This window comes from Panthera tigris, chromosome E2, assembly GCF_018350195.1.
Source record: "Panthera tigris isolate Pti1 chromosome E2, P.tigris_Pti1_mat1.1, whole genome shotgun sequence".
NCBI classification, from domain to species: domain Eukaryota; kingdom Metazoa; phylum Chordata; class Mammalia; order Carnivora; family Felidae; genus Panthera; species Panthera tigris.
The window spans coordinates 33448609-33470595 of NC_056674.1; the positions used below are offsets into that span (position 1 = coordinate 33448609).

Below are 21987 nucleotides of genomic sequence, written 5' to 3' on the forward strand. Positions count from 1 at the left end.
GTGCATCCGGAGCGTCTGGCGGCAGGAAGTGGAGAGGCGGTGGCTGGCCTAGCCCAGCACCACTGGGCCAATCGCTGATGAGATGACTGCAATATCTGGAGTTTCCATTGGTAAGTCAGGAATGGGCTCCTCCTCCTCTTACTTTCGCACTTCCTATTGGGCGGCGCTGGGAAACACGGGATAGGGGGCATTCTGGGAATTGCAGTCCGCCCAGGAAAGTATAGCTGCTTAATCAGTGTGGCGTGGGTCTGTAGCTTAAGAGAAGATGAATGGGAAACGGCCAGCTGAGCCGGGCCCCGGCCGTGCGGGGAAAAAGGGAAAGAAGGAGGTGATAGCGGAGTTTTCGGATGCTGTCACGGAAGAAACCTTGAAAAAGCAGGTGTCTGAGGCCTGGAGCCGCAGGACGCCGTTCCGTCACGGTAACCGAGTGCTGTGAAGGGGGAGCTGCCGCGCGGGGTCTGGGGGCCTCTGAAAGTCCTGCCACTCGAGCCGAGCCCTGGGCAGCGGGGCCACAAGGGAAGAGTCTCTTGGAGACAGTATGACTTTGGCCACCTCTGACTCTCCTGCTATCCTCTATCATCCCAAGTTCGGTTCGGATTTAGAAATCTGAGAAGAGGAAGAAACGTAGGCCCGAGAGTTTTGGGAAGCAGAGGGCATGCAAGTTCGTAGTTCCTCCGAGGGCAATGATCGCTTATCCCAAAATAGCGTAGCCAGAGCATTTGTTGTGAGCTGCCAGATAGCTGGCACCTGCGCTTAATCGTTTTCACACGCCTATAGGTCGACTGCGTGACTTATGAAAGCAAACAAGTGTTGAGCAAGGGGAGGAACCCACCTTGAACGATTCCAGCCTCAGCCTCAGATACCACCTTAGGGGATAAGAATTCTGCTTAATGCATCATGCTTTCCCTTCTAGAGATTGCCATGAGTTTGCTTTCAGTTGTTAAGTACTTTAAAGAGGTGAGTCCTGGGTGTCTGGATGCACATAGAAAGGGATAGCTCTATACACGCAGGGACTTGTCAATATCCTAGGCTGTAGGATGGAAATAGGGATAGTGTCTACCACAGCTTGCTGAAGAGATGAAGTGAAGTCGTGCGTCTACAGCACCACTGTGTTTGGCACGTGGTCGGTCGTGGTGGTGGTGACTATTATTACAAGCAGTGGGTAAAATGTTGAGCTAGAAATCAAGGCATCGGAAAGTTATGCTTGATTAAAAAAAAAAAAAAAAAAAGAATGTTGTAACTTCCTCCAACAGTAACTTGGGGAAAGAAAAAGTAGGGTCAACGAAAAATCACCAGCCACTATTGTTATTGTCACTTTTTAAAAATGTATATATTTTGAGAGAGCAAGCACAAGTAGGAGAGGGGCAGAGAGAGAGAGAGAGAGAGTCCCAAGCAGGCTCAGCACTGTCCAGTGCAGAGCTGGACATGGGGTGGGATCCCACCAACTGTGGAGCTGAGCTGCTATTCTCATTTTTTTTTTTAATTTGCTACTCTCATTTTAAGTGTGTGGGAAATCAGTAAAGAATCAAATATATTCAGTTCAATAGCTAATCTTTGAACTAAAACAGAAACGAAAACAAAAAAGCAGGTAGCCTGGGTGGCTCAGTGGGTTAAGCGTCAGATGTCGGCTCAGGTCGTGATCTCGCAGTTTATGAGTTTGAGCCCCGCTTTGGGGTTGCTGCTGTAAGCACAGAGCCCTCTTTGGATTCTCTGTCCCGCTCTCTTTCTGCCTCTCCACTGCTCACTCTCTCTCAAAAATAAGTAAACATTTTTTTAAAACTCAAAAAGGAGTACGAACCTTAATTTAGTGATATCACCTGTACTCCTTTTAAGAATTAGTATTTTAAGAACAATATTTTTTAAAAGTAGCATTGAATGCGTAAAGAAAAAAGAGAGAGCTTATAATTCTTCCTCCAAATCTTAGACTTTACTCACTTGATTTCTGAGAATTCACAACCATTCCCTTTTGTATTCTTTCTGCTATACCACTTAGGGGTCAAAAATATAAAAGGAGAAAAAGCCACAAGTAATGTTTTCCTTCCAACAGAGGCCATTGTCATGGACATGGAACCCTTTCTTCACTGCGTGATCCCAGACTTCATCCAAAGCCAAAACTTTTTGGAAGGGCTTCAGAGGGAACTTTTGAACTTGGACTTCCATGAAAAGTATAACGATTTATATAAGTTCCAGCAGGTATTTATGTCCCTTTCACTCTTCCACTTCAGAAATTAATTGACCACAAAGCCATTCATTACCTTTGGACTTGAAGTTTTAGATTGGGTTTGCCTTGGAGGGTCCTTGCCTTGACATTGTAAGAAACATTCGTTGATTTCACATAAGCTTACTGAGTGTTAACAATGTATTAGGTGCTATAATTATTGCGTGGGACTCTCTGACAGTCTCTGCCCTGTAAGACTTCAAAATCTAAAATACAGTAGAAGTGATAACGATGGCAACAGATAGTCAAGAAATACAGCAAGCCAGTAAGTTAAGTACATTATAAACAAAGGGGATCAGGTACATTTTGGGGACTGATATGCTAAAGAGAACTGTATGTTGGAAAATAATAACCATTTACATTTTTGAGTTCATGTCTTTATTTTAGGTGGCATGATGTATTGCAGCATGTTGCTCACTGCAGAATGTCCAAGGAGAGTTAGGTCTATTCCTTTTTTGGTGGACGGTTTAATTTGGCAGGAAAGACCATGTCAAACTCATGGCTGGATTTTCTACTCTTAGAAGACGGGGCCTAGTCTAGGTATGGAAATCTAGATCATTGGTTTCCCCAGTTTTGGGGGGAATATCTTTTTAGTACATGGTGTACATCACTCTTAGAAATCCCTTATAAAACTTCATGGACATCAACCCTCAAGAATCACAGGACAAAATGAAAAACATGAAGACCTATTTTGTTTTCTTTGCATTTACCCTTTGGTTCCTCTTTATCTGGGATAAGAGAGTAAATAACAGGATTTCTGTCTCTTTTATTCTTTTGCACTAGAGCTGATTGTGTCCCCCAGTATGTCTATCTTTGGGCCTTACACATGTGATTGAATTAACCACATGATAAAATACACAATGTAACTCTTAATAATTCAGGAAATCCAGTTAATATTAAGCTTTTATCCTTAGTAAAGTTACATAGGTTAATTAAAACCATCATGATCTGCCTTTGTAATTATATCGACTTCAATAACAATAAATCTCTGTTAGACTTAGGGCCATATGCATCTCTGATTACTAAAATTGAGAAATAAAGCTGGTTTTTACTTAATGCAGTTTGGTGGATGAAAATACTTCTAACTGTAAAGTCAGTGAGTGGGAAAATAATAAAAAGGGCCCTGGGTAATGAGGAGGGGAATAAAAGATAACTTTAGATCACATGGGTGTTTGATGGAACTCTACTGGGCTGTGAATAATATTTACTTATGCTCACTTTGGGACTGAACTTCTTCATCCTAAGACAGTAAATATAAAACCTGCTTTCAGTCTTCTGTCCCTTCAGACTTTGTATCCCCTTTGCTTGTGCTATGAATTGCCTTAATTGAGTCTATGATACCTTCCAGCCTTCGGAACAGTATGTCATTAAGAGTTGCCTGATATTCTGTATATTTCCGAACAAACATTATTGAGTGCATGCTTTATGCCATGCTAAGTACTTTATTAATTCATTGAATCCTCAGTCCTATGAAGGAGGTACATTACTATTCCTCTTTTACAGATGAGGGGACTACATCAGTTTTTCCTTCTCTTCCGGATCGTTCCCTTTGACATATAAAAGAAAGATGTTAAGAAAAAAGTGCTCTTGACCTGACTTTGCCCTTCAACCACCACCCTATTCCTCTGCTCCTCTTTTTTTTTTTTTTTTTTTTTTTTTAATTTTTTAGAGAGAATCTCAAACAGGCTCCATGCTCAGTGCAGAGGCCAGCATGGGGCTCGATCCCTTGACCCTGGGATCATGACCTGAGCCTAAATCAAGAGTTGGACGAGTGAGCCACACAGGCGCCCCTCTCTGCTCCTCTTGACAGTAGAGTTCCTTAGAAGTTGCCTATACTTTTCTTAAATATGTCTTCTCCCATTCTCTGTTAAGCCCACTTTTCTTCAGCCTTTCACCTACAACTCCACTGCAGCTGCACTTGTCAAGCTCACTCTCGACTTCTTCTACGTTAGTAAATCCAGTCAGTCATCAGTTTTGAGGCCTCATTTTACTCCACCTCCCAGCAGCACTGGAGCTACTATGTTACTCCTTTCTCCTGGAGACATTTTCACTTTACTGTCCGGATGCCTTGGGGCTTCCTGCTACCTCCCTGGCAAGTCCTTGGTTTCTTTTGGTAGGCTTTCCTTTTGTACCTGACTTCTCAATGATGGAGTACTTTAGGGCTTTGCCCTTGGGCCATTTCCAGGGAGACCCTCGCTTTGCCTCTACTCTTGGGTATCTGTTCAGTGTCTCACACCTAAGTCCAAAACTAAACTCCTGATCTCCTCCCCCTAAATCTGCTCCACCTGCGATTTTACCCATCCCAGTCAATGGCAACTCGATCTTTCCAAGGGACCAGGCTTAAAAAACCTTAAGGTCCTCTTCTCCCCTCATACCCCGTGTGTCAGGAAATTCTGCAGGCTCTATCTTCAAAACCTATCCAGAAAAACCCACTTCTTTCCATTCCAGTGCCAACAGCCAGCATCTGGCCCAAGCCATCTTTGTGTCTCATCAGGATTATTCTATCAGTCTATTAACCAGTCTCCCTGCTTTTACCCTTGCCCAGCCCCACAGTCATAGCCGTTGTGTTATTTTAAAACAACAGTGGACCCAAAAGAATTGAAGACACGTTCACATAAAACTAATACACAAATGATCATAGCAGCATTATTCGGAATATCCAAAAAGTGGAATCAACCCAAATGTCCATCACCTGACAAATGGACAAACGAGTGTGGTCTGTCCACACAATGGAATATTATTCAGCCAGAAAAAGGTATGACGTAGTAATGCTGCTGTAACATGGAGGAGAGGAGGAGACTTGGAAATGTGCTGAGAGAAGCCAGCCACGCAAGGCCACAGACTGTAGGATTCCGTCCATATGGAATGTCCGGAATAGGCAAATCCACGTAGAGAGGCAGAATGTAGACTAGCAGTGGCCAGGAACTTGGGGGAGAAGGGTATGTGCAGTGACCACCTGATGGGTACGGGGTTTCTTTTTGAGGTGATGATAAATGTTCTGGAACCAACAGTGGTGGTTGCACAACATGGTGAATAACCTAAAACCCGCCGTATTACATACTTGCGGATGGTTAAGATGGTAAATTTTATGTTACATGAATTTTATCCCAATTTTTAGCAATTTAAGCAATTTAATCCCAATACTCCCTTGCTCAAAAATTCCCATGGTTCCTCATTTCTTTGTCAGAAAGCCAAAGTGCTTAGAACAGCTCTAAGGTGACCCCTTACCTCCTTGGCCTCATCTCCTACCACTCTCCCCTGTACTCTCTCTGCTCCAGCCACATAGTCTTCTTGGATTTCTTGACTAGGAAATGCTTCATACTCAGGACCTTGAATCCTCTGTGCCTAGGTATTCCCTTGGACTGTTTCCCAACCTCCTTCAAGGCTATGCATCCCTCAGCGAGGTCTAGCCTGGCCACCGTGTTTGTACTTGGAAGCCCTTCCCCATTTGAGCATGCCTACTCCCTCATACCCTGCTGGTTTTCCCCGCGCATTTGTCCCCTTCTTTCATACTGACCACTGTCTTTGTATGTTTATTGTCTGTCTCCCTCAAAAATAACATAAGCTCCACTGTCACACGTGTTTAAGTATTTGTTGAATAAGTCACAGGGGGGTTAAGGAAGTCGCCCGAGTCGCAGAGCCGCCACGTGGAGAGACCATACGTCAAACCCAGGCAGTCTGGCTTCAGGGCTGGGCTGTTACCCACAATGCTATGCCACCAGGGCACTCACTGAACTGCTTTCCTCTGTGTGTCTCATCTATGAAGGAAATCTTTTTTTTTTCCTCTTTTTTATGATCAAGTCTGATGATTTGAAGAAGAGAAGAGAGCCTCACATCTGTGCTTTAAGGTAAACAACTGGTGCTATTTGTCAGGTGCGGGAAGTATTATATAATATTATAACGCTTTTGTAGAGGAAGAAACAGACTGAGAGATGAAGTAAGTTCTTCAAGGCTTCCTAGATGAAAACTGAGGGAGCTCAGATACAAGCTCAAATCAGTCTGATTCCAGGGCCCAGTTTCTCAATGATAAAATGTTCAACCTTGTTAGTAATCAAGGAGACAACTGCAGGAAGCATTTTTCACCTATTAAGTTGGCAAATATTCAAAATCCCAGTGTTGACAGTCGTTTAGACCCCTTTATGCACTGCTGCCGACTTTCTTAGATGATGGTTTTGAAAGATGTATCAAAACCCTAAAAATTATGCTTATTATTTTGTAGTGTAAGTCCACTTGTGAGAACTTATCCCAAGAAAATAATTAAGGATGAGCTCAAAAATTCCATAGAAGATTATGTGTTGTAATGTTGTTTAAAATAATGAAAAACTATATACAAATTAAATGGCCATGCACTGAGATTTACATAGTTAATGGCACAAATGTAAAGTGGAAAACTCTACAGCTGTTGGCTATGACCTATGTGAATTTTAACATGCGAGTATGATAAAGTTAAACCCTATTTCACCAATTCTAAGATACATTTTCTTTTTTCCCATTTTAGCACTGCTGAGATCCAGTGTCTCACTAATTACAATGGTGTCCTAGTTTAATTGGCAACATTTTTTTAAGTGAAATGTAAAATAATACTACTTCTTACAGACAAAGGCATATTAGAGTCAATGAAATACACTTGTCAAAAGAAAAGATGTTAAAACAATACACAAAGTGTGAATGATTTTAAGAAAGATATCTATTTGGCTATGTGTATACCAACGGAACGGCAGAAGAATGGGACGTTTAAATCTGGCTAGTAGGATTTCAGATTTTTTTTTAACAGTTTTTTTTTTTTTACTTCTGGAGTGTTTTTTTCCCCAAGTTTTGCTACAATAAACACATGTTATTTTGGGGGGGGGGGGGTTGTTTTGTTTTTTAAGTTTATTTGAGAGAGAGTGCATGTGCACACGAGTTGGGGAGGGGCAGAGAGAGAGGGAAAGAGGATCCCAGGTAGGCTCCATGCTGTCAGCAGTGAGGTGGGGGAAGAGCCCAACGTGGAGCTGGAACCATGAGATTATGACCTGAGCCAAAATCAAGAGTCAAGGACACTTAACAAGCGCCCCTTAGCACGTGTTACTTTGTAATAACTTTTTCATCTATACAGAATTTCTATATATGATGGCAGTCTGCACAGATTGTTATTTCTTCCAAATCCTGAACTATTGCTTATGTATTAATTGTAACTCATAACATTTCATATTTATTTAGACCTTTCGTTGTTCCAAAGAGAGGTGATCGTGCTTTAAGGCATTATTATCTCATTAGTTCACAGCACGCCTCTGGTAAGCATTTCCTATGGGACCGAGGTTCCATTCTATATACACACAGGGTAACAGCTGGATAGTGTGTGAGAGACGGCAGTCCTTGGTCTTTATAGAAAGGTGACCTTTATCTTTCCTGGTTGGACTCTGCAATTTCTCTCTTAAATACAATTAACAAGTGAGAATAATGACAGAAAATAACCCTGTCCTCGTGACACCCTCACAGAGTGACTAGAGGAAGGGCTTTTTATGGAATAAACTTGAGGAAGCCAATGTTACCAGTAAAAGAAGGATTTAAGGCTTTGGTAATAGTTGTTTAAAGCATCAAGACTTTGCAGAAATGTTTGCCACCCACATCTCAAGCCTGGTTCATCACTTTGCTCTGCTGGCTCATTCCATGTAATTCGCAACTGTTTTTAAAGTTATGTGGCACTTCTGGGTGAACTAACGTAGCACAGTAGTTAACAGAAATTTTTTGGTTTGGTAATGTATAGTGCAGAAGAGGTACTCAGTATTAAAATCTCAGATCAGCCTGAAGACTTGATATTTATGAATAGCACAATTGCATTTGGTGGGAATTTCAATTGTGTACATCTGGACTTAGAGGATCCCCAAAATATTGTCTGTGTGTGCAAAATGTGAACTAATGTAAATCCTTTCAAAATGATATAAATTCATCGAGATTAACAGAATTTCAAAGTTGATCAGCTGAATGAGTTATAAATTGTATTAAAGAGATTTCTGTACAAAGAACCACATTAGGTGGTAAATGGAAATGGTCGGCATCTTTTAGTGGTATCCTGCTAGCATCAGAACCTCTATGAAAGGGACACCTGGGTGGCTTGGTTGGTTAAGCACCTGACTTTGGCTCAGGTCATGATCTCACAGCTCGGGAGTTTGAGCCCTGCGTCAGGCTCTGCTGACAACTCAGAGCCTAGAGCCAGCTTCAGATTCTGTGTCTCTGTATCTCTGCCCCTCTCCCATTCTCTCTTTCTCTCTCTGTCTCTCAAAAGTAAACATTAAAAAATAAATTAAAAAAAAAGAACTTCTACGAAAGATTTTCCTGAGTGCCACATAGTTAGCATAATATAGACCGTTATTGCAACTTAAAGTTTTTAATCTACAACAGCGTCACCCAAGTGGTCATTAAACAGTGGAGCCGCTTTTAGTGCTGAAGAACATATCTAAAAATCAGTAACCTCGGAATGGAACATCAGTGCAATAAATTATGACAGAGGCCAAATCACTGCCATGATAGGGCATGCCATAAATTTAAGAGGAAGAAAACAGAGAAAACAGAGAAAAAAAGACTATAGTAGATAGATTAGCATTTATTTCTCTTTATTTCAGTTCCAAGTCCTAAACTGTGCAAGTTTAAAGTAAAGAATAAACTGCAGCCTCCAGGAAAAAGAAGTTGTGGCCTAGATCCAAATGGAGGCCTCACTGCAGCCTAACAAGTGATCTTTGTTTACATTTCTAGGAAAGTTCTGTTTGAAGATTTCCGGACTTGGCTTGCTGACATTTCCAAGATTGACCTGGAATCAACTATTGACATGTCCTGTGCTAAATATGAATTCTCTGGTAAGCAAGATAAAGCCCTTGACATCTGGAAGTCTTAAAGGCTTTAACTAACAGTGGCAAGAAGATAGCACCAGTGTGCCAGAATCCTGGGCTGCGTGTCCCCGCGTAGCGTTAGAATCTGCTCAGTAAGGAACACTTGACCGGCTCATGTACCGAAACGCCCACCTTCCTGAAGGTATAATAAGGCAGGGGTTGTCTTTGGTGGAAATATGAAAACTGTTGACCATATTTTCCGGAAAATGCTGACATTGCACATGCACACCCGTTTTGTGTACAGTATCAGGAAACTCAGAGGTGATGTTGTAAACTCTACTCGTAGAACCACATTCTTAAGGGAAAAAACCTCAGTATAGAAGGATACAGCGTAAACCTTGACAGTCCCCTTCCCTTTCTTTTTGTCCCCCATCTCTTCAGAGGGATCCATTGTCACCAGTTCCCTTTGGGGGCATGTAAATGTCTTTTTGAAAACATGTTTGGTTTTTTTGTCTACAAGAAAAAGTATTTTGTTTTGTGTTCCTGAGTCCAGTTTTGATTTGGGTTTACTCTCACACAATATAAAGTATAATTGGGGGAAGTATAAATTGGTAGCAACTTTTTGAGGGTAACTGAGTGGTACACAGGAAGAGTCCTATCATACGCCCTTTTTAAAAAAAAAAAAAAACTTTTTCTTTTCAATTGAAATAACTTCAAACTTCTAGAAAAGTGGCAAGCATAGTACAAATAACGTATTTCCTGTTGGACTTGGTTGCCGTTCTGCCCCATGACCCCCAACTGATTCCTACAACAAGGACATTCTCCTGTATGATAATGATAAACCATCAAAATCAGGAAGTTGAGATTAATACATGATTCCCATCTAATCCTCAGGCTCCATTCAAGTTCTATTATTTGGTCCTTGATTGCAAAAGGATCTAGGGGCGCCTGGGTGGCTCAGTCGCTTGAAGTGGCCGACTTGGGCTCAGGTCATGATCTCACAGTTCGTGAGTTCAAGCCCCGCATCAGGCTCTCTGCTGTCACCCAGAGCCTGCTACAGATCCTCTGTCCCCCTGTCTCTCTCTGCACCTCCCATGCTCGCTCCCTCTCAAAAATAAATAAACAAAAAATAAATAAAATACATGTTCAAAGGATCCCATCCAGGATTGCACCGTGCATGTAGTTGTCATGCCTGTTTGGACTCCCTCAGTCTTTCCTTGACTTTCATTGTCTTAATGCTTCTGAAGGTTTACAGAGGAGTCATTTTGTAAAACTTCCCTCAGTTTGAGTTTGTCTGATGCTTCCTCATGATTAGATTCAAGCCGTGTGTTTTTGGTAGGAATGTTACAAAATTAATTATGTGGGGTTGTTTTGTTTGTTTTTTTTTTTTACTGCATCTTCTCAAGTGGTATGTGGTTTCTGTGTGTCATAGTCTAGTGATACTAACTCTGATTACTTAATTAAGGTGGTGGCTAATGTCAGGTTTTTCTTTTTTTTTTTTTTTTTAATTAAAAAAATTTTTTTAATGTTTGTTTATTTTTGAGAGAGACAGAGCACAAGTGGGGAAGGGGCAGAGAGAGGGAGACATGGAATCCGAAGCAGGCTCCAGGCTCTGAGCTGTCAGCATGGATCCCAACACGGGGCTCAAACCCACAAACCACAAGATCATGACCTGAGCCAAAGTTGGACGCTTAACCGACTGAGCCACCCAGGTGCCCCAGCATCCTCTGATATTTCTTGCTAGTTGCCAAACGGGGATATTTTTCAATAAAAAATCATTTCTTTTACATTTATTAGTTATTCTACTGTAAAGGAAACATTCCCCTTTTCCCATTTATTTATTCATGTATTTATGTCGGTGTGGATTTATGGATTACTGCTTATGTAACGGGCTATAAGAAGTTGCTGTCATTATACTGATGCTCATATTGTCCCTGATTTGATCAAGGGGAGCCCCTTTAAACTGACTTCAGGTCCTTTTGATGTGTCCCCATCATTCTTAATATATCTTACTTTCTAGCAAAACAAGATTTTCCAGGCTTATCTTACATTTCCCCTGCTCTAGATCCAGAGTTGGCCATTCTTCCAAAGAACCCTAGTTCCTTTTAGTGAAGAATGATGCTTAAAAATCAAGATCTGGGTGGCTCAGTCGGTTAAGCATCTGACTTCAGCTCAGGTCATGATCTCACGGTTCGCGAGTTGGAGCTCCACATCTACTGTCAGTGCAGAGCCCACTTCAGATCCTCTGTCTCCCTCTCTCTCTACCTCTCTCTCTCTCAAAAATAAATGAACATTAAAAAAGAAAAAAATCAAGGGGTGCTTGGGTGGCTCAGTCAGCTGAGCGTCCAACTTTGGCTCAGGTCGTGATCTCACAGCTTGTGAGTTCGAGCCCCGCATTGGGCTCTGTGCTGACAGCTCAGAGCCTGGAGCCTGCTTCAGATTCTGCGTCTCCTTCTCTCTCTGCCCCTAACCCACTCGCATTCTGTCTCTGTCTCTCTCAAAAATAAATAAACATTAAAAAAAAATTTTTGTTTAAATCAAGATCTGGATTGTAGGTGTTTTTGCTGTTAGGGTGTCACCGCTCCCAGGCCTTTCAGTGGAAAAGAGGCAGCAAACACATATGCACATATACACACACACGTGCACACACGTGCATTTACACTTTTGTGTGTTTCAACATCTAGAAATATGTAGATATCTAAATATCTATATAAACATCTACACATATAGGAAGCTCAATTCATGTTGATTCCTGCAGTTGCAATTCAACACTTTAGGTTTATCCCAGATTTTGCCATTTCCGTATTTGTAATTTCCTACCTCAGCAGTAAGAACCATGGCTTCCATTATCTTCAATAGATTTCTTTATCAATCGATCATGATCCCTCCATGTGTGAACAGCCTCAGTTCACCATAGCATGCCTTCCCTCCCCTGCCCTACACAGATGCCTGCCTTGCTCAGTTCCACCAAATGGCCCTTAGAAGTTTTAGCTCAAGAAATAAATGGGAATCAGTACCAAAAGGTCTATGTACAGTGATGTTCATTAAGGCAAATGGAGACAACTTAATTAACAAGTGGAAGATTAAAGGGGAAGGAAGATAATTCATAATCCATATGGTATACTACGTGGCCATCAAAAAGCATGACAGGTGTGTATACTGATGTGGACACTTACCATGTAATCAAAAGGCCACAAAATAACCACTGTAGGATACTGTTTTTTTAAAAGCAAATGTATGTAGGAAAAATACTGGAAGAATATATGCAAAAATACTGTTAGTGATTCTCTCTGGGGTCTGTCCCTATATGTGCCCTTCAGTGCTTTTGGAGTCCCCCGTGTTGCCCGTTTTATGTCTCCAATTATAAACCAGGAGAATAAGTGTCATTTTACAGCTGGAGGAGTTCACATTACAGATGAGTATCAAATGGACTGATACTAAATGCTGGATCCAGTCAGCTCCAGCTGCTCCTGGAGCTGCCCCTTGCGGTGCGGGACGTTAAAGTGTGCGTTGCACTATTGCAGATGCCCTCCTCTGCCACGACGACGAGCTGGAAGGGCGCCGGATCGCCTTCATTCTTTACCTGGTTCCTCCCTGGGACAGGAGTTTGGGGGGCACCCTGGACCTGTACGACGTTGATGGTAAGACAAGTGCATGCTCCTCGGCACTAGCCACTTCTGAGTTCTTACATACAACGTGTGTACTCATCTAAGGAGGCGGAAGCCATTCAGTGGGGTGACAACCGCAGGGGAAGGGATGTCGGCCCTGACAGCTGCCTCTGAGTTGTGCTTCGAGTCGTCATTACTCCAGAGATAGAGTCCATTAACAGGACTCGGCAGACCCTACTTCTGAATACTGACCGCGGAAAGGTAGAGTGCGTGTACATTCGCCTGGCACCGTCGGTCTGCCAGGGCGAATCCATCTGACAGGAAGCCAGGGCTGGTTTCTAAGGACCGACACCAGATGTTGACTCTGGAAAACTTTCCAAATTTATTCCAGCTCTCATCAATAATAGAGGGATGGCGTAGTGAGAACAGATATCACCCAGCAAAACCAGCAAGTATGAGGGAGACAGATGGAAGGGGGTGGTGGTTTTGGATCTGCAGGGTACGTCTAGTTCCCCCTAGAAATCTGAGAATTGTCGGAGTGAAACAAGGCGGCCTGGAATTGGGTAACGGTAACGAAACCACATTTGTGGTTGTTTTCTCTCCTGGTGCAGAACACTTTCAGCCGAAGCAGATTGTCAAGTCTCTTATCCCTTCGTGGAACACACTGGTTTTCTTTGAAGTGTCTCCAGTATCCTTTCACCAGGTAACGGTTGTAAACCACAAATATATAGAATGTAAGGATCATACTTTTTAGTTCCCCGTTAACAAAACGTGACAGCTTCCCGATGGACCCCTGTGGCCAGATGGTGCCCGCATCCGTTGTGATGGATCTGGAAGTCAGTGCACCCTGGCTGGTGACCTTCCCCCTTATCTGGTGTGTTCATTCATGTGCTGCTGGCCTTTCTTTTCAGGTGTCTGAAGTCCTGTCTGAAGAAAAGTCACGTTTGTCTATAAGCGGCTGGTTTCATGGTCCTTCACTGACCAGACCCCCCAACTACTTTGAACCACTTGTACCTCGGAGCCCGCACATCCCACAAGATGTAAGGATAAATGCCGGTTGTCGGGCCTCTTCTCTAGAAGCTGTAGCATGTCGTTTGTTTTCCTGGTAATGAAACTAGACTTTACGTTTGCTCTTCCGCTCTTCTTGGATAAACTTTTGATAGTATCTTTTCTCAGGCAGAGTTTTCTGGCACTTTTATGTGTAACAAGGAGGAAATTATAGAGTGAGGATTAGCATATATTTTACTGTTATGAAATGACATAAGTGCAAAAGCAATAAGAACTGTGAACTCATATTTGGCATCTGCTCCTTCTTTTAAGCATGAAATTTTATATGATTGGATCAACCCTACTTATCTGGACATGGATTACCAAGTTCAAATTCAAGAAGAGTTTGAAGAAAGGTCCGAAATCCTCCTAAAGGAGTTCCTTAAGGTAAGCCAGCATATCCTGTCCAGTATATCTTGGGGACATCCTAACAAAATCTCACTGTTCTAACAACTTCTGCTTTTGTCTCTCTTCTTGGGTGGGTGCATAGGCATCATTAAAGGAGTTTTTTTGTTTTATTCCTGATTAGAATATTTTTATCACCCTCTTCTTCAAGTAAAATATGGAAGCAGTACTAGCAGCCGACATAGGTAGCAGTTGTATGCTTAGTGGGTTAAGAGTCCCTTGGGTGTTCCCCAGTTTTCTAAAATCTTAATGGTGCATACACACACACACACAACTAGCCTCTAGGCTGAGAGGGAGTTGTATGTATTTTCCTTCCTATTCATTTGGTGAATATGGTTCACTATAAGCTCATTGCTTTTAGTAGAGAGATTATTAATTGGTCAACGCCTATTAACGAGCATTTGACAAGGATGAGGTAGCCCATTTCAGTGGCAAGGGAACTATATCAGAAGTCAGAAGGACTCTGTGTTCATGTCCTGGCTCTATGGTTTTACTAACCCAAGCAAATCACTAGATCTCTCTGAGCTTCCATCTCATCATCAATTAAACTGCAATAGGACCTGCCTTGCTCGTCTTGAAGAGTTACTGTGAGGGCCACACGAGATCATGGATGCTGGTGTGGTGCTTCACACTGATCCTGCTCCCCCCCACGCGCAGTCCCAAGACCTGTTCCTCCATGAGAAAGATAAAGGTTGAGACGCTACGTTCTGTCTCTCTCTCTCTCAGAATTTTAAAGCTGACATTAGCATATTAAGGAATTTGAGAAGCATAGTAAATAAACTTGTTTGACCCTAGTTTACTGAGCTTACCTAAATCAGGCTTTGTGATCCTCGTTCCTGTTTTACAGCCGATAGGACTGCAGTGTTGAGAACATTCCTTGGGAAGCTACATTAAACAACTATAGAGAAAGCCTCTTGAGCATATTTCAACAGATTATTCAGCTTCTTGCTCTGTTCGTGGCTTACTATATTTATAAGGCTGATTAAATAAAAGTGAGGCCTGCAAGAGATTTTCGTTGTAATGACATTGGCTGTTTTGCAGCTTAATTTTTTTCCCCTCATAGGTTCTGGATTGAAGTCTGTATTGTGATCTTCATTTTATAAATGCAGGCGACTGAGATGTTGAGCAATTTGACATAAGACCTACAACTGCTAAAGGAGATAGTCCAGATTAACACTCGAATCTCTTGGCTAAGGCATGCTGATGATTTATCCAGTCTTTGTTCTGGCTTCACTGTATCAGGCCTGGGGTGGGGGGGTGAGTGTCGGCTGGCCCTTTTAGGAATCAGCCAGAATGATTCTGCAGAGCTGCTCCAGCTGCAAGACCAGGTGTGGGACTACAGGGAGAGTCCCTGACTGTTTTTTTTTCTGTGCTCCTTTTCCAGCCTGAGAAGTTTGCAGAGGTCTGTGAGGCTTTGGAGAAAGGAGATGTGAAATGGAGCAGCCGAGGTCCCCCTAACAAAAGGTAGAACCAAGACATTTGCATTCAGCACCTGCCTGTTGGTCAGCCAGGCTCACCTCCGATAATAGGACATTGGCCCCGGTGGTGTTTCATCCCCACGGCCATCTGGTAGCAGGCCCCGAGAGAACCTCACTGTTAGAACAACTGGTGATTCAGTGAGCTATGCCAAGGTTTAGGCAGCGGGGTACAAAGCTAATGATCAGCTTTTATTCCATGCGTGATATTTACGTCTGTGGCTTCGATGAACAACTTGGCATCGCTGCTTTCCAGGTTTTATGAGAAAGCGGAGGAGAGCAAGCTTCCCAACATCCTGAAGGACTGCATGGAATTATTTCGCTCCGAGGCTCTGTTCTTGCTGCTCTCCAACTTCACAGGCCTGAAACTCCACTTCTTGGCCCCTTCAGAGGAAGATGAGGTGGAGGACAAAAAGGAGGGCGAAGGCACCTCTGCGGCTGATCACACTGAAGAAGGGACTAGCCATAGCTCCCCTGGGCCCCAGAGTCCTCAGACGGCCGTCAGCCACAGCAACCAACAGAGCAGTGAACAGACAGACCCAGAGTCAGAGGAAAACGAAGCCAAGAGAGGTAAGCTGTCGATATGATTTGTCCTTGTGTACCATTAAGCACTCACTAGTCAATCATTTATTCACCCAGCAAATATTGCTTGCGCATCTGCTCTATGCTAGGCTTGTTTCAGGAACTGGAGGACAGAACAAACAAGGTCTCTGCTCTCCTAGAGCTAATATTCTAGTAGGAGAGGACAAAGATTAAACGTGTACACGAACCACAAGGACACATCAAATAACGATAAGTGCCATGCGGAAAACTTTCGTAGGGTCACGTGTGAGGAACGACCGAGTGGCCTCTGAGGTGAATGGGCAGTTGGAAGAGCCTGTCTCAGAAGCTGCTATTTGAGCTCAGATTGGAATAACAAGGATCTATGGGAAGAACATTCTAGATAGGAGGAGCAGCTCGTATGTTTTACTAGGCTAAAGATTTACGAACAGTGGACAGAAATAGGACTGGCTGTGCCCCAAACTGCTTTAAAACACAACATCATCAAGGAGAGGAAGGTGAGCAGCTTATGTCTGCTAAGGACCAATAGCAGGCTAAGAAAAACTTGTTTGCATTTGGGCACATGGACAGAGGAAATTATTATTAAAACTAGAGGAAGTCTAAGGGCGCCTGACTGGCTCAGTTGAAAGAGCATGCGATTCTTTTTTTTGTTTTGTTTTTAATGTTTATTTTTGAGAGAGAGAGAGACAGAGTGGGAGCAGGAAAGGGGCAGAGAGAGAGGGAGACACAGAATCCGAAGCAGGCTCCAGGCTCTGAGCCATCAGCACAGAGCCCGATGCGGGGCTCGAACCCACAAACTGCGAGATCATGACCTGAACCAAAGTCAGACGGCTAACCGACTGAGCCACCCAGGCACCCCAAGAGCATGCGACTCTTGATCTCAGGGTCCTGAGTTGGAGCCCCACGTTGGCTATGGAGATTACTTTAAAAAAATAAAAAATTTTAAAATTTTTTAAAAAAGTAGAGGAAGTCTTTCATCATCTACAAACAAGATGAAAAAGAGAAAAACATAGGAAATTTAAGAGGGAAGGCTTCTGTGGATTTGGTGACTGAGTAGTTACCAATTCAACATACATGTTTCAGTACCTACTAAACCAGTTGAGAAAATCTGTTTCCCAACTCCTCTCCTCAGTTTTACTCTCCCTGCTTCCGCTCTGATTTCTTGAGAAGGACCCCATGCAGCAAAGACGAGGGATCGCCATGGAAACAAACCCCCCCCCCCCCCCCCCCCCCCCGCACTGTGACAGGGAAACCACAAGCATTGTAATGCAGATTCTGTGGCCTCCCAAACGGACTAACCATTTGCTTTTGTCACCACAGATACTTAGAACACCAGACCCAGGTAGCTTTTCCTGTACTGGTCAATACACAGCACTTTCTTTAATAATTTTTTTTAATGTTTTTTACTTTATTTTTGAGAGCGAGAGAGAGAGAGAGAGAGCAAGCAGGGGAAGGGCAGAGAAAGGGGTACACAGAATCCAAAGCAGGCTCCAGGCTCTGAACTGTCAGAGCCTGACATGGGGCTCCAACCCATGAACTGTGAGATCATGACCAGAGCTGAAGTCAGATACTTAAGTGACTGAGCCACTCAGGTGCCCCAAGATGGCCTTTCTTTAAGATAGAGGTTGGCTTTCCTTGATAATTGAAAGTGGCATCTATACTTGGACCCTAAAAGGAATCAGGTAAAGATCAGTGGAGCCTCAGGGGCTGTTTAAAAAGGTATTTGTTTGCCTCTATTCCTTTTGGTTTCATTTTTATGGGAACCTGCAGCTTAGGAAAAAAAAATCTATATAGGTGGCCAAAAGATGCTTTATTCTATTACCAAGCATCTACTGTTATGGAAGTCCCTGGACCAAAGCAGAGCAGGGAATACAAAAGGTAAACATGAAAAGTAACTGTTTGCAAAGTTTATCATCTTAAAAGGGTGGGGACCAAGCTATAAAGGAGCAGAGTTTTTATATTTTATTAAACTGGCATAAGTTCAAATTAGAGGCTTTATAACTTTAGGATGTTAAACGTAACCCATGTGATAACCAAAGAAAATAGCCATAGAATATACATAAAAGGAAACAAGAAAGTAATTTAAATGTTTCAATGCCAAAAAACCAATTAAGTACAAAAGACAGGAATGCAGGAAATGGGGGACAAAAAGCTATAAGGCATTTAGAAAACAGGGGCACCTGGGTCGCTCAGTGGGTTGAGCGTCTCTTGATTTCAGCTCAGGTCATGATCCCAGGGTTATGGGATAAAGCCCCACATTGGGCTCCACACTGAGCATGAGCCTGCTTAAGATTCTCTCTACCTCTGCCCCTCTGCCACATGCTCTCTCTCTCTCTAAAATAAAAATATTTTAAAAATAGCAAAATGACAGAATTAATTCCCTCTTTATTAGTAATTACTATTTTTAAAAATTTGTTTTATTTATTCATATTGAGAGAGAAAGCACAAGCGAGGGAGGGGCACAGAGAAGGAGAGACAGAATCCCAAGCGGTGTCCGCACCATCAGAGCAGAGGCTGATGCAGCGCTCGAAACTACAAACTGCGAGATTATGACCTGAGCTGAGATCAAGAGTCCGATGCTTAACCAACTATGCCACCTAGGCACCGCTCTATTAGTAATTACTTTAAATATAAATGACTATCAAAAGAAGGAGATTGACAAAACAGACAGGAACACATGATTCAACTATCTGCTGTCAGGGCGCCTCGGGGGCTAAGTCTGTTAAGCATCCAACTTCAGCTCAGGTCATGATCTTGAGGTTCATGAGTTTGATACCCACATGGGGCTCACTGCTGTCAGTGGAGCCCGCTTGGGTCTTCTGTCCCCCTCTCTGCCCCTTCCCTGCTGTCTCTCAAAAATAAATAAACTTTTAAAAATGTTTAAAAAAAAAAAAAAAAGAATTTCTTTAAAAAAATACTGTCTGCTATCTACAAGGGACCCGCTTGAGATCCCAGAAGCAGAAAAAGATTGAAAATCAAAGGATGGAAAAAGATGTTCCATGCAAGTAGTAACCAAAAGAGAGCAGGAATGGCTATACTAATATCAAATAGACTTTATCTTTATTTATTTATTTATTTTTTTAAATTTTAATGTTTATTTTTTATTTGTGTGAAAGAGAGAGAGCGAGCGGGGAAGGGACAGAGAGAAGGAGACACAGAATCTGAAGCAGGCTGCAGGCTCCAAGCTGTCAGCACAGAGCCCGACGCAGGGCTCGAACCCACAAACTGCAAGATCATGACCTGAGCTGAAGTCGGATGCCCAACCGACTGAGCCACCCAGGCGCCCCTATCTTTATTTTATTTAAATTTTTAAGATATCATACAAAGTGTCTTCTCTAACCACAACAGGATGAAGTTAAAAAAAAATGAGCTATCAAGCCATGAAAAGATACAGAGGAACGTTAAGTGCTATTACTGAGTGAAAGAAGCCAGTCTGAAAAGGCTACTTATTGTATGACTCCAACTCTATGACATTCTGGAAAAGGCAGAACTAAGGAGAGAGTCAGATCAGTGGTTGGAAGGCACTAGGAGGAACGAAGGGATGAATTAGGTAGAGCACAGGGGGTTTTATGGCATTAAAACCAATTCTGTCCAATACTGTCATGATGGAGACTCGACATTACTCATTTATCAAGACCAATAGAATGTAGAGCACCAGGAGTGAACCCTAATGTAAACTATGGATTTTAGTTAATAATAATGTGTAGTATCAGCTTGTCAATTGTAACAAGTAAATCACACTGAGACAGGATGTTAATAAAGGAGAAACAGAAGGTAGGGCAATCTATTTTTTTTTATTTTTATTTTTTAATGTGTATGTTTGAGAGAGAGCAAGACAGAGCGTAAGCAGGGAAGGGGCAGAGAGAGAGGGAGACAGAATCCGAAGCAGGCTCCAGGCTCCGAGCTATCAGCACAGGGCCCAATGTGGGGCCCAAATCCACAAACCGTGAGATCACAAACTGAGCCAAAGTCGGACGCTTAACTGAGCCACCCAGGCACCCCTGCAGTCTGTTTAAAATTATAGTATTTATTCATGTTATAATTTTTTTTTATTTTGGCAGCTAAATATTCTATCTGAAACTAACTGTAAAGAAAGAGAGCATCAACGTCCCCCCCGCCAACAGTCACTGTTAAGGCTAGTTTGGTTCAGTAATAGATCAGAACAATAGGTCAGTAGGTCAGAAATCATTATGGGAATGATTTTGCTTTAGTGCTGGATCATTCCTGCTTACTATTCCCTCGCAATCTAGCAGTTGTATCAAGTTATTTTAAATTTTTTCTGGCCTTCTATGGTTTTTTCTTAGACTCAAGTGTTCCCACATGCCAGGGGGAGTTGAGGCGTTGGAAGACTGGTCACTACACTTTGATCCATGACAACAGCAAGACTGAATTTGCCCTGGATTTACTTCTCTACTGTGGCTGTGAAGGTAAGAGTCAGGAAGTAACTTATGGAAACCAGTGAGCTGTTTCCATAAGAGGGGCAGCCTCTCCCGGTGATGCTCTCCACCTGACCCAATTCAGAAGTGATGTACCTTGGCCAGGATCACAGATCACAGAGGCACCCTGTTGGAAGGGATCTTGGGGGTCATGAACTTCAGTCTCCCCAACTCAGAGGATTTCTATCTGTGACTAAGGTATGGGGGATGTGGACCAAAACAGTTTCCCTCCAAGAACCCTCCCGCCCACTCAGATCTACATCTTTTATGTAATTTTCCTTCCAGGTGTATTTTACATTTAATTCTTAGTTTTCACTCCTTATTTGATGTTGGTTGAACAGTAAATTCCGTCTTATAAGCCATAGAGTTGGTTACCACTGAGGTCCCAGATCCCCCAGTCGTAGAGCAGCCTGGTATGGGCGATGTAAGTAGATGATGGAAGTCTTGTAGGAAAAGCTTTCTGAATGCTGGTTTGTCTTCCCTTTGTAAGGCTGGGAGCCAGAATATGGCGGCTTTACTTCCTACATTGCCAAAGGTGAAGATGAAGAGGTAAGTTGCTTCTGATAGCAAACTATCCTTCTTACTTCTTAAGGAAGCTTTCATTCTTCACACACCCAATTTTTATGACCTTCTGCCAGTGTCCTTAGCTGATAAATGCATGACGGTCTGCCTGGCACTGGTTCTGATTTCTAGTAGTAAGTACTCACCAAGGAATAAAAATGCCAAAGGGTAATCACTAGGCATTTATTCTACCCTATTGAGAAATTCCATAGAAGTTAAGAGTTGATGGTGCATTCCCATGAAATCTTTGGATACAATAAGGAATAAACGCAGGAGGTAGAACCTTTCTGGGTATGTATGGGAATGGGGTCCGTTGGGAAATGCCTTGACAGCTAGAGCAACAGCGCCTCCTCATAAAGGATCTTTTAAAAGATCCCCTGTCACCAGTCTGAGTACATGATGTGAAAACCATCTGTTCCGTGGTGAATCGTTGAGGAAGAGTTGAGAACAAGTTCTGTGCTCTGATGTGACACTGTATTCACTTATTTCAGCTGCTAACAGTGAATCCGGAAAACAACTCTTTGGCACTGGTCTACAGAGACAGAGAGACTCTGAAATTTGTCAAGCATATTAACCACCGAAGCCTAGAACAAAAGAAAGCCTTCCCAAATAGAACAGGTTTCTGGGACTTCTCGTTTGTCTATTACGAATGACAGGGCTGAGCCAAGCTGAAGAAAAAAGACCCTTCCTCAGTACTGGGGAGTGCGGAAGAGCTAGGCATCACGCGGAGAGCTACAAGGTGGCCTGTGTGACCGTGTCTTCAAAACTGCGTGGTAGGACTCATCGTTATTGTATGCAATCTAGGCCTTAAGCTTGGAGCCAGGTATTTCTCTCTTGATAAAAAAAAAAAAAAAGCTTTATTGTCTTTTT

The 21987-nt window shown here is 42.7% G+C and overlaps 1 protein-coding gene across 3 annotated transcripts; it reads left to right on the plus strand.

Moving 5' to 3' along the window:
* Positions 1–38: 38 nt before the first annotated feature.
* On the plus strand, positions 39–21987 carry OGFOD1 (2-oxoglutarate and iron dependent oxygenase domain containing 1). Of its 3 annotated transcripts, none has more exons than XM_042968677.1 (13): positions 39–110; positions 2048–2193; positions 6020–6066; positions 8951–9051; positions 12549–12665; positions 13244–13335; positions 13544–13672; positions 13953–14066; positions 15469–15548; positions 15816–16129; positions 20425–20547; positions 21047–21105; positions 21609–21987. In XM_042968677.1, the coding sequence occupies exons 1-13, from the start codon at positions 83–85 to the stop codon at positions 21768–21770; spliced, it is 1512 nt and encodes a 503-aa protein (XP_042824611.1). In that variant the 5' UTR covers positions 39–82; the 3' UTR covers positions 21771–21987. The 3 variants fall into 3 exon arrangements, with proteins under 3 accessions (XP_042824611.1, XP_007090247.1, XP_042824612.1); XM_007090185.3 differs by lacking the exon at positions 39–110 and adding an exon at positions 193–419; XM_042968678.1 differs by lacking the exons at positions 39–110; positions 6020–6066 and having other exon boundaries at positions 2062–2193; positions 21609–21986.